The sequence below is a fragment of the Ictalurus punctatus genome, chromosome 19 (genome assembly GCF_001660625.3).
Source record: "Ictalurus punctatus breed USDA103 chromosome 19, Coco_2.0, whole genome shotgun sequence".
Classification (NCBI taxonomy): Eukaryota; Metazoa; Chordata; class Actinopteri; order Siluriformes; family Ictaluridae; genus Ictalurus; species Ictalurus punctatus.
The window spans coordinates 15,130,387-15,146,123 of NC_030434.2; the positions used below are offsets into that span (position 1 = coordinate 15,130,387).

The window sequence follows — 15,737 nt, forward strand, 5'->3', positions numbered from 1 at the left end:
GGCTAGCCTTTCTCTCCTCATAATATGACCAGCGCCAGCATGAAATTTAATGTGTGTCTGCTTGTGTTTGTGTATACACGGCAAAATCTCCAGGATTGAATTAACATCTACAGTCATTAGTGATAATTTAGCACTGTAGGTGTTAATTCAATGCTGTGTGTGTGTGTGTGTGTGTGTGTGTGTGTGTGTGTGTGTGTGTGTGTGTGCTTGCCTTTTTTTAAGGAGTATAAGTTTTCCATTTCAACTACTGCTGCTGATTTCTCTGCATTACACCGTGTATTATGTGATATGAATAGAGGGCAGCATCATTTCATTGCCATGACAACAGCACGAACAAGTTCAAGTTATTTAAATGACCGCAATTAAAGCAACAAAAAAAATCTAAATTGTTATTACACCGATCAGTCAATAAGTCTGGGGAATTACTATCGTAGTACGGTTATCTGAATAGGAGCTAACAATACTGTAAGCAAAACACCTTTTGAGCAGATACACTCTTTATATAACTTAAAGCAGTAGGCACCTTCATGTCATGGAATTGTTGTTTAAAATGATCTCTTGGTGTCGGATGTAGATGGTTAGAGACCAGGCTTTGAATGGCAAAAATGTTGTCAATGCCGATCTACAACTTTACAACCTACTGTACAGTCCTCCACGTGGTTGGAGTAAAGTGTTACCTAGTTTCACGACTCGGATCTCTAGTGTTTTCTGGAGAGTCTGGTATGTTTCGTCAGTAAAGGCGGCCGCATACTTTACGTGAAAAGGCAATTTGATCAACATTGCAAACGGCAAACCACAGACCAGCTCTAGCATGAGTCAGTTAGCAGTGAGAAAGTGAATTAACCCAAGTGCAGAAAGTCAGCTAATCATGATGTATATTTTGGGTTGTGGGTGGAATTTTGTTATAGATGTGAGATGCTAAACTGAGATGTGAGGTGCAGACTGAGCCAAACGATTCAAAGAGCTGAAGTTCTGCAGAAATTAGATGTGGTCTGGATAATTTTTTGGAGTGCTGAATGAAAGGAAAAAAATAAATGCCGGATGTGATGCACAAAATGTTATCTAGATAGTTGTGTAGTTATCTAATAAGGATTGTTTTCCTTTTGCTGTTGTCATATTTCAGTTTTCCAAGTATGTTTTCATCTCTACATGCCCCTCAGCCAATGTTTTTTTTTCTTTTTTTTTTTTTTTACTAGAGAATGCATGTTCTCAGAACAGATCGTAACCCCCACCATCCTGAAACTTGTGCACCTCAGGTTTTGGAGCATCTGATATCCTTTATGCACTTTTATTCTGAGCCGAGTCTAAGCACTACCTGGTTTATTCTGTGTAGATAAACAGACAGACACCAGCGATTGGCTAGCGTCACGCTATTCGACCGCGGACGACGGAAACGAGAGACAGAGAGAGAGCAGAGGCGATAGGATGAAACCTGATTAGTGTGTACAGTTGTGCCGCTCAGTAGGGAGAGCATTTTTTATGTAGGAGTGTGTATGACCTGTACAGGATTTGTCTGTCTGTACAAGGTGTTGGACGTGCCATGAAGTGTGTGTAACCTGTAACACTGAGGCGTGTGTGTGTGTGCGTGTGTGTGTGTGTGTGTGTTTAGGAGAATGCAGTAAATGGCGAGCACCTATGGCTGGAGACCAACTGCTCAGGAGAGATGTGTTACCTGGGCGAGGAGACATGCTCAGTGAAGATTGCAGTGAGTACATAAGACTACTGTGCATAAAGAGATAAATACAACACCCTCTTGGTCATCAGTGCATATGTAGGATTTGCCTAATGAGTGTCAAGAAAAGTTTAGAATTTGTATCATTTGTTCTGTTTGTTTGCCTGATTTTGGAATAAAGAGTCTATGAAAACACTTCCTGAATAATAACATTAACTGCAGTGAGGAGTCAGGTGAGTGAAGGCCAGAGATTTTTAGATGTGTCACTAGAGTGCTTCTGCAGTGTCACTTCTTTTCATGAGGTAATACACAGACAGTGTGTACTGAAAGCCAGAGATTTCTATTAGTCTGAAGAGGATAAAGGCAGGCAGGTGAATCCACGCTCGCGCTCTGTCAGGCTTTTGTTTGCACTGAGCATGGCACTCTGAAGTGTTAAAGAACTCTTTGATTACCTCTCCAGTCAAGTTGACAAATCTTTTGCCTCAAAACACGCTTCTTATTGCAGGCAGCAGGAAGGAAGAGACGGTGTTTATAGTGCAGAAGAGACTATGAACGAAGGCATAAATGCAATGAGGCAAACTGTGATTCTTACTCTGTCGTAAACAGTACAACTAAAGACGGTTATACACGGCAATTTCAGCTTTCTCTGAATATTATGACTCGTCACACCGAACAAAAGCATCCCAGTAAATTGTGGCAGGATTCTATAACAGACATGTGATAATGTGTTCTCCATGTCAGATTATACGATGAAGATCCCCTAACGATAGACCTGTGATTAAAGAAAATGACCGCATTCAGACTACATCATCAAAATAATTGAGCCGAGCATATACAGAAAATGGGCTCACATAAACAAACAAGCTTTTTATAGAATAGTAGCAGTGTTATGGCATGAAAAAGCACGTTTTAAAAGACAAACTATATGAGTTTGGAGCCATTCGTGGGCGATTAAAAGGATGCTCATTCTTCAAAGTGAGTTTAATAATAAAGATAAGGGTGATTAGGATAGTATTTCTCTCCATTAGCACGTGTGCTAGCTTTGCAACTCACTGTACGCAGGGATAGTTCTGCGGGGCTGGTAAAGTTATATTCATTCAAATTTCTTTAGCAAGTCAGTATTTTAAACAGTTGTTTTCTCAAACATAAACATTGAATTTTGCATTTTGTGTAATCATGTGTCTTTCTGCCCTTGGTGTTAGTGGACAAGCGTCTGAGCAGCAATCGCTTACTGAGATATAATAAAAGATTTCTGACCCTTTGTTCTCAGCTGTTTTTGGTTGCAATGGCATTAAATCAGAGGTTTTAAGACCACCGATCTCAGCCGATCTCACCGATTTCTCAGTGTTTATGTTTGAGAAAACAACCAAAGAATTCTTATAAATTCGAAGTTCGAAGATACAAATGATCAGTTCAGTTTATTGTTGATTTATTCTGTGCTGTTAAAAGAAACACACAACAATCGCAAGGTGTATACGAGTGTGTGCAAATTATCCACCTATTTATTCATTTATCATTTTCCTCTTATCTCTCTTTCAATTCTCAGCCACTGGCTGCTTTGTCATTGTTTGACTAGCTCTTTTCACACTAATTGCCAGAAGATCCTGTGAAGGGAAAATATGTAAACGTATTGTAATCACTATTTAGATGTCCTCAGCTATGAGATAAACAGAAGCACGGTCCAGGCGAGTGAAGATGATGTGAAAGAGATACAAGTAAAGTGGTACATATGTATAAACTATGTAATATAAGTCGTTTGGATAAAAGCATCTGCTAAATGAATAAATGTAAATGTAAATAAATGTAAATATGATCAAATGTACACATGCTAGGCAACTTGCCAAATTGGCTGGTAAAATAAACAGTTACCCTCCTAGTGCTAAATCTCACCGTGGAGTCAATGTTAAGCCCTGGGTGTAAGCGAATGTAGGTTTATGTGCTTTTTTTCCCCATTGCAATGTGTCATGTGCTGTTTGGTTCTCTTAAGAAGTCGGCTCCACGGAGGAAATGTGCAGCGTGTAAGATCGTCGTTCACTTGGCATGCATCGAGCAGCTGGACAAGGTAGACATATAATCACCTACTTTATATCGGTGGGAGTCATTATACTCCCTGCAGTATAATCCATCAGGGGAAAACAACAGTGGACAAAAATCCTAAATTATTGGCAGTACTCTCAAACATAAAGGCTCCTAATCCCATCTTGTTCTTTCTTTGCATGCAGATCAATTTCCGCTGTAAGCCTACGTTTAGGGAAGGAAACTCTCGAAGCATCCGAGATGTACGTTTTAACCTCCAAGTAGATGAATGAAGAGTATATGTATATGTACAGTAGTATATATCATACACTCTGTACACTGACTCTGTTGTTTCTGTGTGTTTGGGGAAACAGAACGTGTTAAGACATCACTGGGTGCATCGACGACGGCAAGAGGGAAAATGCCGTCAGTGTGGCAAGGTAGGTCACATCATTGACCCTGCAATACCCGTAAATACTTTCAGCACATTTACTAACGTTAAAACCACTAACATTATCGACAGCATAAACACTGTTAAATAGCGTAATTATCACCGTGGTTTCCTGAGTAGGCCAACAATAAAGACGATCACCTAACTGAGTCATTCGCAAGCCCGAAACAATCACTGGACAGGACCTGGAGTCAGTGAGGAGGAGGTCACTGAACAAACTGGACAATCGATCTCACCCCCTTCATGCAGAAGAGGCCACTTTCCTCCAAGTATGTTTCACTGTATAGGCAGCAGTATGAACATGTGCAGTGGCTGGCTTCAAGTATGTTGGAGGATTTTCGCCATCAGTATCCGCATTTGGTAGCTATTGTATGATAGATCATACATAATCCCTCTATGACCTTCACAGCGCTCTTATTAAACCATCTTGTACTGTAAAAATGTAGGCATCATGTTTGATCTCTCAATCACCTTTGAAGCTCATATAAACTCCATTTCTAAAATTGGTTTCTTTCACCTGCGTCGTATTGCTCGCCTCCGTCCCTTCATTAGCCGAAACATTGGTTCATGCATTTATTTCCTCACGGCTGGACTATTGCGACGCTCTACTCATTGGTATACCTGATAATTCTACTGCTAGGTTGCAATATATTCAAAACTCTGCGGCTTGACTTACCGAGCGCTCAGCTCGCATTACTCCAATCCTGTCTGAACTGCATCGGCTACCGGTTTCATTTCACATTAAATATAAAATAATCCTGCTCACATTTAAATCACTTCACGGTTTGGCACCTTGCTGTCTTATTGCACTGCTTCTCCCCTACAACCCGACCTCTCTCAGGTCCTCTGGATTCGGACTTCTCTCTGTCCCTAGATTTCGTCTCTCAACCATGGGTGGCAGGTCTTTCTGTGTTGTAGCACCTAAAATCTGGAATTCTCTCCCTCTCCCTCTCAGCATCACAGCCATCTCTGAGTTCAAATCCCAATTAAAAACATATCTGTTTTCTCAGTGTTATCTGGCCTAATCTGTTATAAAGCATTCTCTCAGTGACTGTACTGTGTATTTCTTTTCTGTATTTGGGTGCTCTTTGTTTTTCACATTGTGTGTTTGTCCACGATTGTTCATTGTTTACGTATCATCGTATTGTAAAGCGTCCTTGAGCTCTGGAAAGGCGCTATATAAATCAAACATATTATTATTATTAGATAATAGTAATAATAATAAAAATAATAAGACTGGGCGACTGTGGCGCAAGTGGTAGAATGGGTTATCCAGTAATCGTAGGGTTGGCGGTTCGATTCCCGGCCCATGTGACTCCACATACCAAAGTGTCCTTTGGCAAGACACTGAACCCCAAGTTGCTCCTGATGGCAAGTTATTGCCTTGCATGACATTGGTGTGTGTGAATGGGTGAATGAGAACCAGTGTAAAGCACATTGAAACTGCTAAGGTTAAAAAAGCATCATTGTGCATGCCATTTGGATGAGAGCTGACCAGTGGCTGAAAATTTGAAGTGACCACAAATTAAATTAAAACCAACATAACACAGTATACCTGAACATACAATATTTTGAAAAAGCATTGAAAAGCTGATGCTTTTGAAAAGCTGAAGCCATGTTAGTCAAAGTACTTCTTCCTGTAAAAGTTGCCAGTTCTTATCCAGATGTATTGATAAAACTTATGAGATATTACACAGTATAAAGTCAACTCGGTCATTTTCTTCATCTGTCCTCATGAGCAGAATAGTTGTCTTCAGACTCCGAAAATGGCTGATGAAGATGAGCCAAACCCTCAGATATTAATTCTTCCATTTCTCTTCTGTTTTAACTGCAGAGTTTCCAGCAGAAGTTCTTCCACAGTAAGGAGATTATCGCCATCAGCTGCACGTGGTGCAAGCAGGCCGTGAGTTTTGTTTGAGGTGGAAGGTGACACTGTTACAGGCTCCGTGGCTCATGTGTGTACCGGGTGCTGACTCCTCTGTCTCATGCTCTCCTTCTCAGTTCCACAACAAGGTGACGTGTTTCATGCTGCAACAGATCGAGGAACCTTGCTCTCTGGGCGCACACGCCGGGGTCATTGTACCTCCCTCTTGGATTATTAAAGTCAGGAAGCCACAGGTACAGCAGGCCTTGAGTAACTGAGTTACTCTACCTTGTTTGTTTTGAGGCAGAGACAAGCCCTGTGTTTTTAACACATGTATTTGTAGGAAATCAAGTAAGCCTGATGCACATGCATGTAAATGAAAAGTGAGATTGACACTAAGGTCTGCTCAGAGCTCGGCTGCATGATCTTGTCTTCCGCAGTTTGTTCTCAATGTGCTGCCGTTTGATATAAGAAAACCATCAGGATTTATCTGTATTGTACCGAGTCGTTACCATTACATGCTACCTGTTAAATAGGCTTGTTGCTTTTGCCTCACTTTTAACATGGATTTTATGTTTCATTAAAGCCTGTAGAATTGATCAAACAACTGTCTCACACCCTCATTGGTTACGTTCACACTGCAATTCTAATTAAAATTTTTTATATGATGTAGCCTATATCTGAAACTAGTCTGAACACAGTCCTGAACTGACCGGTATGCGTGAAACCCCCCCCCAAAAAAAAACCCTTTCCAATGGGATTGAATTCCGCCGACGTGACGTCATGATGGATGATGGCTTGCCTTAACAGTTGCATGAATTTTGATCAGACTGTTCGGGCTGAGGTCGCATTACCACATATCAGATCTGTATCACATTTCTGTAACTGGAATTTAAAAATGTCAGATTCAGCGTGATTTGTGCTGCTCATGCTTCTAGGCAAATTTTTGTAACATATCATGAAAAACTAGATCAGATTTGGATTAGCTTTTACTTGCAGTAGCCTTTATGAAATCCCAGCTTCTAGCTCTTGTTGAATTTAGTATCGCTCCTGTTTGTGAATTTAAACTTCACGGCCTTTGACCTTCCAGGCTCTGACCTATGGTTGGCTGATGTGTGAGGGGGTGTGACAGTGTTTTGATGAGTGACAGGCCACTGTCACTTTCAATTCAGGGGTTAATAGAAGGGAAGCCTTTCACACTCAGGCGTAATAATACTACCACAATGGACACCTTGAATATTTCTCCGGTTTTATACATGTATGGTAAAGACTGGTTCTAGGGTGGGATTATTTATTATTTTTTGTATTGAGAAGGAAGCTTAGCTTATTCTGGTGTTACCTATTATGGAAAGGTCCTGATGTAATTTACAGGGAACGGCCTTTTCACAGAACACCTCTTCCTGGGAAAAAGAGTGAGTTCAGCTAATGAATCTGATCATGTTTCCTTATATAGCTGCAAAACAAGACTTCACCAAAGGTCACTCGTGTCCTCTCTCAGTGCTGCTAGGTTTAGGGCTAGCTTGTATCTCTGAACGTGCTATTAGACATGAGTCCCATCTCTCTCCTGTCTCTCAGAGCTCATTCAAAAACTCCACTCGGAGGAAAAAACGGACCTCTTTCAAACGAAGAACCAGCAAAAAGGGCACCGATGTGAGTAGCCACTACGTCTCTCAATGCACTGACATCTCTGTGAGTGCTGGACACGGACAGATACTTTATGTCAAAAAAGGAAAGTTTTTATTTCCTCTAAAACTGGAGGTGGGATAGAAGGTTGATGCGATTAGTGCCTGTCAAAATATATCTCTTCTTCCTCTACGTTTCCCTTCCCCTAACTCCTACTCTGAGACATCTGTTCAAGCAGCTTACTGCAACTCTGTGTGTGTGTTATGGAGGCATGTATGGGGTTATGTGCGTTTTGTATATAACACTCCCTTTTTCTGCAGGAGGCAAAATGGCGGCCGTTTTTGCTGAAGCCTGTGCCTTCACCACTAATGAAGCCCGTGCTGGTGTTCGTTAACCCTAAGAGTGGGGGAAACCAGGTGGGAAGATATTCACCTTCCACACATGAATGCTGGAGGAGGAATGAATGCTGTGTTTATCTTCTTCTTCCTCTCACTTCTGCTGTCTTTACCTTTAGGGGAACAAGTTGCTGCAGATGTTCATGTGGACTCTGAATCCTCGCCAGGTGTTTGATCTCTCCCAGGGAGGGCCTAGAGAAGCGTAAGTCTAAAACAATACTATCTTGCCTTGTTTGCCCCTTTACACTCCATTATTCTTAAAGTTCTTAAAACTTTAGTTATAAAGCACTGAAGTGTGTCAGGAATTTTCTCAAATACTAATCAAGTTTTCATATCTATAGATTTATTTAGAGAAAAAATTGCCATTAAAAATGTATCCATCATTTAAATAATCATAAACAAACAAAATTGATGTCCTACATAGCTAATGTTTTTCAACAGGTGTTTTTTAAAGTAAAGCTTTTTATTGTGGTTCAATCCTACATGGCTTAAATGTTGTGGACTGTGTAGGTTACCTAAAAAAAGGAAAACTTGGCTAAGTATCAGTGTCAAGAAATTATAATTATTTTTTTCCCCCTAAAACATTCGTGTTTATTAGGGCTGGTCAATATGAAAACATAATATTGATGTTATAAATTATGTCACAATATAATGCTCTAAGATATTGCAGGCATTATATATATGTCTGTATATTTTTATTACTATTACAACATCCAACTCTGGATGTAACTTTTTAAAAATTTTACATTAGAATCTATCTATCTATCTATATATCTATCTATCTATATATCTATCTATCTATCCATCCATCCATCCATCCATCCATCCATCCATCTATAGCCGTATAGTGTCACATCGCCCACCCTATGCTAAGATTACGATGTTACCTACTTTTTTTTTTTTTTACAAACTGTATGTGGAAGCATAAAATTCTACACTTATTAAAGGAAGCACATTAAATATGTTTCTGCTACAATATTTGTGATTTGTTTAATGCTTCTGGTGCTGTGTTGTTGTGTTGTTGTTATTCCTGTCATGTGTTGCTGCACTAAAGCACTCAGTCTCAGTGCATCAGTCTCTTTAGGTAGAGATAGATCAAGGGCTACATATCAGTGGCACCTCTATCTGCAGGTATACAAACGGCATTGTGGGTAGTGTAGAAAACTATTATCCACAGTGGAAATAGACCAACATGCTGATGAAAGACATTTAAACTAAAAGAATCAACTGAGATTTTTGTTACAAAATAAATATTGGACCACATGCTAATTATAAAAATTAATATGCAAGTCTTTCAGGGTGGACCTTTCCTTTAACCCTCAAATGCATTTGAATACCGAATCTAAACCTTTCAATGTAATATTTAGAAGACTTTAAGACAGCACTAGTAGCAGTTATAACTATACAGTCATTTTTTTTCTTTTAGCGAGTTCAGCCTTCCAGAACTTTCTCTTCTTCACTCTCCAGTCTTAGATCATGCCAAGGCCCCACTTGGGTCTGCCTCCTAATTGAGCTGTTTTCTGTGGGCAGTGAGGCACGTTCCAGCGCTCAGAGGGGCTCTGCTGTTTGTTCTGAGCTGACAGAGGGGCTTAAGGAAAAGAAACAGAAAGAGAGACTTGGAGGGAAGAAGCTAGACAGAGGCAGAAAGACAGACCCACAGAAAGATGGAGTGAAGTAGAGACATGCAAAGGCAGAGAGAGAGACTGATATTGATAGAAAGAGGAAAGAAAGAGAGAAAAAGAGCATGAAAAGAGGGCAGGACTCAGCTGGTGGTGCCTACTGCTGAGCTTAGCCTGACAGAGCTGTGATTAAAGCCTCTCTGCCAAAACATGGATCTTTAACTGGGCTTTAGGCAGGAGCAGATACCAGCACACTGATCGGCCTGTGCCTGTTCTTGTTAGAAACAGAGAGAGACAGGAAGACAGAATATGATTTTTTTATACTACTCATAGACTTGTAGCTGTATTATATACAGTATTATATACTTTTTTTTCTTTTTAACTCAGATTGGAATTGTACAGGAAAGTGCCAAATCTTCGCATCCTTGCCTGTGGAGGTGATGGGACGGTAAGTTTTGACTTTAAAAACCCCTGGTGAGAGGTGTGCACAACAGCAAGCTGGAAATATACCACATATATTATACCACAGTGCTGTTCAGTTCTCAAATCTCATTGGTCAGAAGGTGTTGATTAACTGTCTATAACAGCATGGCTCTGAAAGTAGTGCAGTATTTCACTGCAATTCAAACGACAGGTTTATATTAATGCACTAATTCTAATACATCCTTATCATTCACATGGCCTTGTAGGGCAGACACTCCACATAATCCAAGCTTATTAAGAATAAACAGATTTTAACTTCAGAAGAGAGAGAAAAAAAAGTGAGGCTGGTGAGGAAACGAATATTTCATATTTATGCTATAATGTAAGTGATAACAGGAAATAACTTGTGGATATTTCACAGTATTAAATGTAACTTTAAACAGATAAAATGTATCATGTCATTCTTTAATAAATTAAAAGTTGCAATAAGTGACAAATTGCTGTGGTGTAAAGCTTAGTTCACCCTGCAGTGACAGACGCCGACCAATGCCAACAGACACGCTTGTCGGGTTTTGTCAGATCAGTGTGTTAACCCTGTCGGTGTCTGTTGCCGTTGGTTGGCGTTGTTTTCACCGACTGAACATTTTCAGTCGGCGTTTGTTGGTTGTGGAATGTGAAATGAGCAGTGTGGTATGATTTTCCAATAAACGCTGACCTGGGCATGAATTGTTGCCATGACGATAAGGCATGCATCCCTGAAAACTCCATAGAAAAGAAAGCCCGTGCGCAAAGTGCTAGGTGTGCTAAATTGTTGTTGTGGGTCAAATGACAGATTTCTGGACAAATCTGAAAGAAGAGGATAAATTATTTATCAGTGTGTTATTTAAATAAATATATTGTTTATTTTGTAACAATCGTTCGTTTTTAAAAAAAGTTTGTCGGTGTCTGTTGGGGCTGTGTGAACATGACATTGTGTTGGGGCTGTGTTTCTCAACATTCTAAATCCAATGGACAACGGCATGCTCTCTCTCATTAACAGCTTTATCCTGGTCAGGGACATGGTGGCACTCTATCAGGAACACTGGGCATGCACTATATATATATATATATATATATATATATATATATATATATATATATATATATATATAGACAATTTATCTCCTGGCATTTATTTTGGGAGGTGAGAGAAAACCAGAGAACCAGGAGGAAACCCTGTTTGGGGCATGCTGTGGTCATCTAATGCATTACCACCGCAAAGTTTTATTCTTTTCGTAAACGATATTCGTTCCATTGATATTGTTTGTCAATCCTGGTCGCGCAACTATTGGTGATTTCTCTGCTCTCAGCTCTCCTAATTAAACTCATTAAGCGCTAATTAACAAGTCTGAAGTGGGTGAGTTAAGAGCAGAGAAGGCACTCAAATGTGCAGTGTGCTATGAGTTATACATATTCTCTTTGTCCATTCCAATCAATACAATCTTCTAGCTGATTTTTAGTGTCATAAACTATAGAAGGCCTAGTGCAAATTGTGTAGTTCTTATTCAGACTCTATTAATTATTTCGGAGAGTAGACCAGTATATGTCTCTGTGTTGATTGCTGCAGGTGGGCTGGATCCTATCTGTGCTGGACGAACTACAGATGAACCCACAGCCTCCCGTGGCTGTTCTTCCTCTTGGCACAGGAAATGACCTCGCCAGGACACTCAACTGGGGAGGAGTGAGTCATCTTCTTCCTGACCTCACCCCATACAAAGCAAAAGATTTATAAATGATTCATGAACTGAAAAACATTGATTAATAAACCATGTGCAACCTGGCTACCATCTTTTCAAGAGAGCACTCAGTTGGCACTGTTGCTGTTTTGATTTGCATCAGTGCCTTTCAAAATAAGTGCACACTCAAAGCCATAATGAAATAAACTTGGAATTCTAGTTTTAGTTTATTTTCCTGGACCAGTCATAGCGACAACAGCAAAAGCGACTGCAGCATCGTTCCAGTGTGCAGTGTCCAAGATGGAAAAATTGCATTTGGCCATTTGTTTACTCGGCTTAATCAACTGTATCACAAATACTGACAAAGCAGGACTTAAAATCACCAACAATAACATGGACAAATACACACCATTGCAATTCCAATAATTGTAATTTGAACCTGTTTTTAATCAAATATGACAAAATGGAAATAATGTTGTAGACATTCAACTCACTAAAACCTCCAAAGTCATACTCAGTATGTTTGTTTGTTCTGCTGCTGCTTTTAAACAATGAACCTTTTAAAATTTTCATCTTATTATTCGGTTATTTAGTTTTCATTATTATTCAGTAAGTGCATTGGAATGAATAAGAAATGTATATAATCATAACTGTAGTAAGGTATTAATGAGCATGAGGAATGGGCTCACTGATGGGTCCTGGACATTTAAGGGATTATTTTAAAACGTTTGAGAAATTAAACAGCAGAATTTTACTTTGACGGCACACACAGCACCAGTGAGGTAGACTATTCTGTCTGTTTTTGTTTTTCACATTGTACCATGGAATTGTAAAGAAGGCGGTTACAAGTGCAGATTTCTATTTTAATGACAAACAAACAATACAGACATTGTGGACTTAAACATGGCAAAAACATGAACTATGGATACGAGGCAAAGGACATACATGGACACAAAGCACAACGTGAAAAGACAAACAGTAGACAATGAGTGTTGTGCCAGACTCGACACTTAGTAGTAGTAGTAGTGCTCTTAGTAGTAATAGTAGTGCTCATTAAAGTCAAAACATGAACAGGTGGAAGCAGTCATGTGACATGATCAGTGAGTGACTGATGGGAATCGTAGTCATTCCCCGGCTTCAGCGTGACCATCAGTATGTTTACATGGACAACAATAATCTGATATTAACCCGATTAAGACGATACTCTGATTAAGAAACTACCATGTAAACAGTGATTATTGATGACCTTAATCCGGCTAAAGTCATACTCGAAGTAAACACAAATCGAATTAAGACATGTGAAGCATTCCAATTTTAGTCGCATTATCGAAGTGCATTATAGACATGGAGACACCTTAATCACACTATTAACGTTGTGTGGGAGTTTTCACCGCATTTTGTGACAGGACACGTACACACACGTCAGTGCTCAACCGTTTTACGGAAAACAAGAGAGCATGGCTGCATCCGAAACCGCATACTTACCTACTATATAGTAGGCGAGATACATGTATATAGTAGGCGAAAGACAAGTATTTCAGCTGCTATATAATAGGTAAGTATGCGGTTTGGGACGCAGCCCACGGATTTAAGCAGTCATGACAAATAACTAACTGCACTTGAAGCATTCATAAAAATTAAAAATGAAACACTCAAAACTGTATATGGTACCATAACGAAGACCAACTGTATGTCTACACGTGAAATTCTGGAGGGAACGGCGGACAGCGTGGCGCGGTGACGTAATGACGTGTGCCGTTAATCGAACTATATTCATAACATGTAAAACAGGAACATGGAGGAGTATTCTAAAAGCGACTCATGTAAACACCTTAATCACATTATTATCTTATTCAGAATAAGGTCCGTAATTAGATTACTGCTGTCCATGTAAACATAGTCCATGACACAATAAGTAATGCAGTCTGCTTAACCAATAAGAAGCAAATAATGCTGCAAGACCTATCTATGGAACTTTTGGTCCTGGGATAGTATTAAATGGAAGCGTGTGGTTTCAGTTTTCTGGTGCTAATGGTTGTTGCACATTGTGCATAAAAGCCCTGTCTGTACTATTGTTGTGGGATTGCGTGATGCAAGGTGCAACTATTAACACCTTCACACGTAGCTGTAGTTTCTCTTTAAGGTCAGCTCCCTTGGCTTGAAGCTTTGAGCAAGGCTGTGATGAAAGCATGTTTCTGATGCTAATTAGCATCTTTTCTAATGAGAGTAGGTTTTCTGTGTACCATCTCTGAAGCCTCTCTAGAGGCCGGCAGCTTCAAAGCAGACAGGAGTGGACCGAGGGAAGGGGATGCATGGGTGAGGCACGGGGTTGTCAACCATAATTATATTCACTAATGAAATGCTGCATTAAATCTGTGTGGTACTCGGATTCTTGTGTGGATTATAAAGTAGTGATGAATAACATAATTACTGTTTCTTTACAAATTGCATAAATGAGACAGCAAGACATAACAAGCCCGCTCCCAGGACAGAATTTATTTATTTGTCTGCTTGCACATTAGGTATGGAAACAAAAAGCACTTGTGGAATCATTTGGTTTATTGGCCTTCTAAGCATAGCTTGATTGTTGAAGTGGGCTTGATTATGAGGAGCGCTAGCTGCGTGATTATTCTCTAAATATAAAAGCCTTTTTCTTAACTATGTGCTGCCAGCGGGAGCTGGAAACTAGCAAGCAGCGACCTTGACGAGTCTGGAGTTCTTCTTTCTCTCTACTGTCTTTTCATGTTACAGGTGAAATAGTATTATTGGCAATATAATGGCAGTAAGGTGCCTGCAGCCGGTCTCTTGTTGTACATTAGAATAGATGCTATAATCATCGCAATTGATGTGTTCAAGGGCTCTATTTAGCCCTCGAGGAAGAAAAGCTTCCTGTGGGTCACCATAACGGCAGGTAATGACTTTCTAAGGGCTTTAAAGTGACATCACACTTAATACAGACACTCTGTCATCCTCTCTCGCCATCTCTGTCTCTGTCTCTGTCACATTATTTCTCTCTCTCTTTTAAGGGTTACACGGACGAGCCGGTGTCTAAGATCCTGTGTCATGTCGAGGATGGGACAGTTGTCCAACTTGACCGCTGGAATCTGCAGGTGGAGCATTCACCTGCACAGCCTGAGGAGGGCACACAGAAGGTGAGAGAGGACAGTCAGAGATCATGAGAACTGATATACAGGATATTCATTAGAGAATACACATGGCTGTGGTACGCTATATGTTTATATTGCATAAAGCGTAAAAAGTGAAGATGTTGTCACTTTTCAAGTAGAAGGAAGCAGCATCATATTTTTTCACTTTTATTTACCCACAGTAATATTTTTTTTTGTCTTCGCAAAGATTGTTTTAAGATGTTTCAACACAATTAGGTCAAATCCCATGTACCTGCCTATTCACTAACTAACTACGCTCACTACATAGGGTATAACATAATGGCATTATAGGACTATATGTAGTGCAGTTTAAGCCCAGTAGAACTCCATTTGGGATTCAGACACTGTAAACGATCGACACCACTCCAATAAGTGCCTATTGTAAATTCCTTTCCAATGACATGCTTTGTTTTTTTTTAAAATTATACTTTCTTAGAAAAATAAAGCATGCCATAAGTGACATATTTATTAAGACCATGCATTTGGCTATGTGGTGAGTCAATTCCTAAAAAGTGTATGTCTCGCTGCCTGCTTTTATGTTATATATTGAACATGCAAATATAGATTTTACATAAATAATATGAAAACTCGAGTAGTATTTGAACAGGGAAATTCATTTTGACATAGCAATGGAGTAGACATAAGGGAAAAAGAATCTATTACTCTTTAAAAAACGCGTACATTTTATCGCTTTCCCCAGCTCCCTCTGAACGTGTTCAATAACTACTTCAGCCTTGGTTTTGATGCTCATGTCACTCTCGAGTTCCATGAATCTAGAGGTCAGTGGACTTG

The 15,737-nt window shown here is 39.7% G+C and overlaps 1 protein-coding gene across 5 annotated transcripts in view; it reads left to right on the plus strand.

Moving 5' to 3' along the window:
* Nucleotides 1-15,737, plus strand: part of dgki (diacylglycerol kinase, iota) — a 75,360-nt gene that overhangs the window by 38,732 nt on the left and 20,891 nt on the right. For 4 of the 5 annotated variants that reach the window (XM_017494800.3, XM_017494802.3, XM_017494803.3 and 1 more), the window contains exons 3-15: nucleotides 1,610-1,705; nucleotides 3,660-3,734; nucleotides 3,895-3,951; nucleotides 4,063-4,128; nucleotides 5,974-6,042; nucleotides 6,141-6,257; nucleotides 7,579-7,653; nucleotides 7,947-8,042; nucleotides 8,141-8,223; nucleotides 10,028-10,088; nucleotides 11,670-11,783; nucleotides 14,805-14,930; nucleotides 15,646-15,724. In XM_017494800.3, the coding sequence (XP_017350289.1) occupies nucleotides 1,610-1,705; nucleotides 3,660-3,734; nucleotides 3,895-3,951; nucleotides 4,063-4,128; nucleotides 5,974-6,042; nucleotides 6,141-6,257; nucleotides 7,579-7,653; nucleotides 7,947-8,042; nucleotides 8,141-8,223; nucleotides 10,028-10,088; nucleotides 11,670-11,783; nucleotides 14,805-14,930; nucleotides 15,646-15,724 (1,114 nt within the window). The remainder of the gene's footprint in view (nucleotides 1-1,609; nucleotides 1,706-3,659; nucleotides 3,735-3,894; nucleotides 3,952-4,062; nucleotides 4,129-5,973; nucleotides 6,043-6,140; nucleotides 6,258-7,578; nucleotides 7,654-7,946; nucleotides 8,043-8,140; nucleotides 8,224-10,027; nucleotides 10,089-11,669; nucleotides 11,784-14,804; nucleotides 14,931-15,645; nucleotides 15,725-15,737) is intronic. The other variant, XM_017494801.3, reaches the window with a different exon arrangement.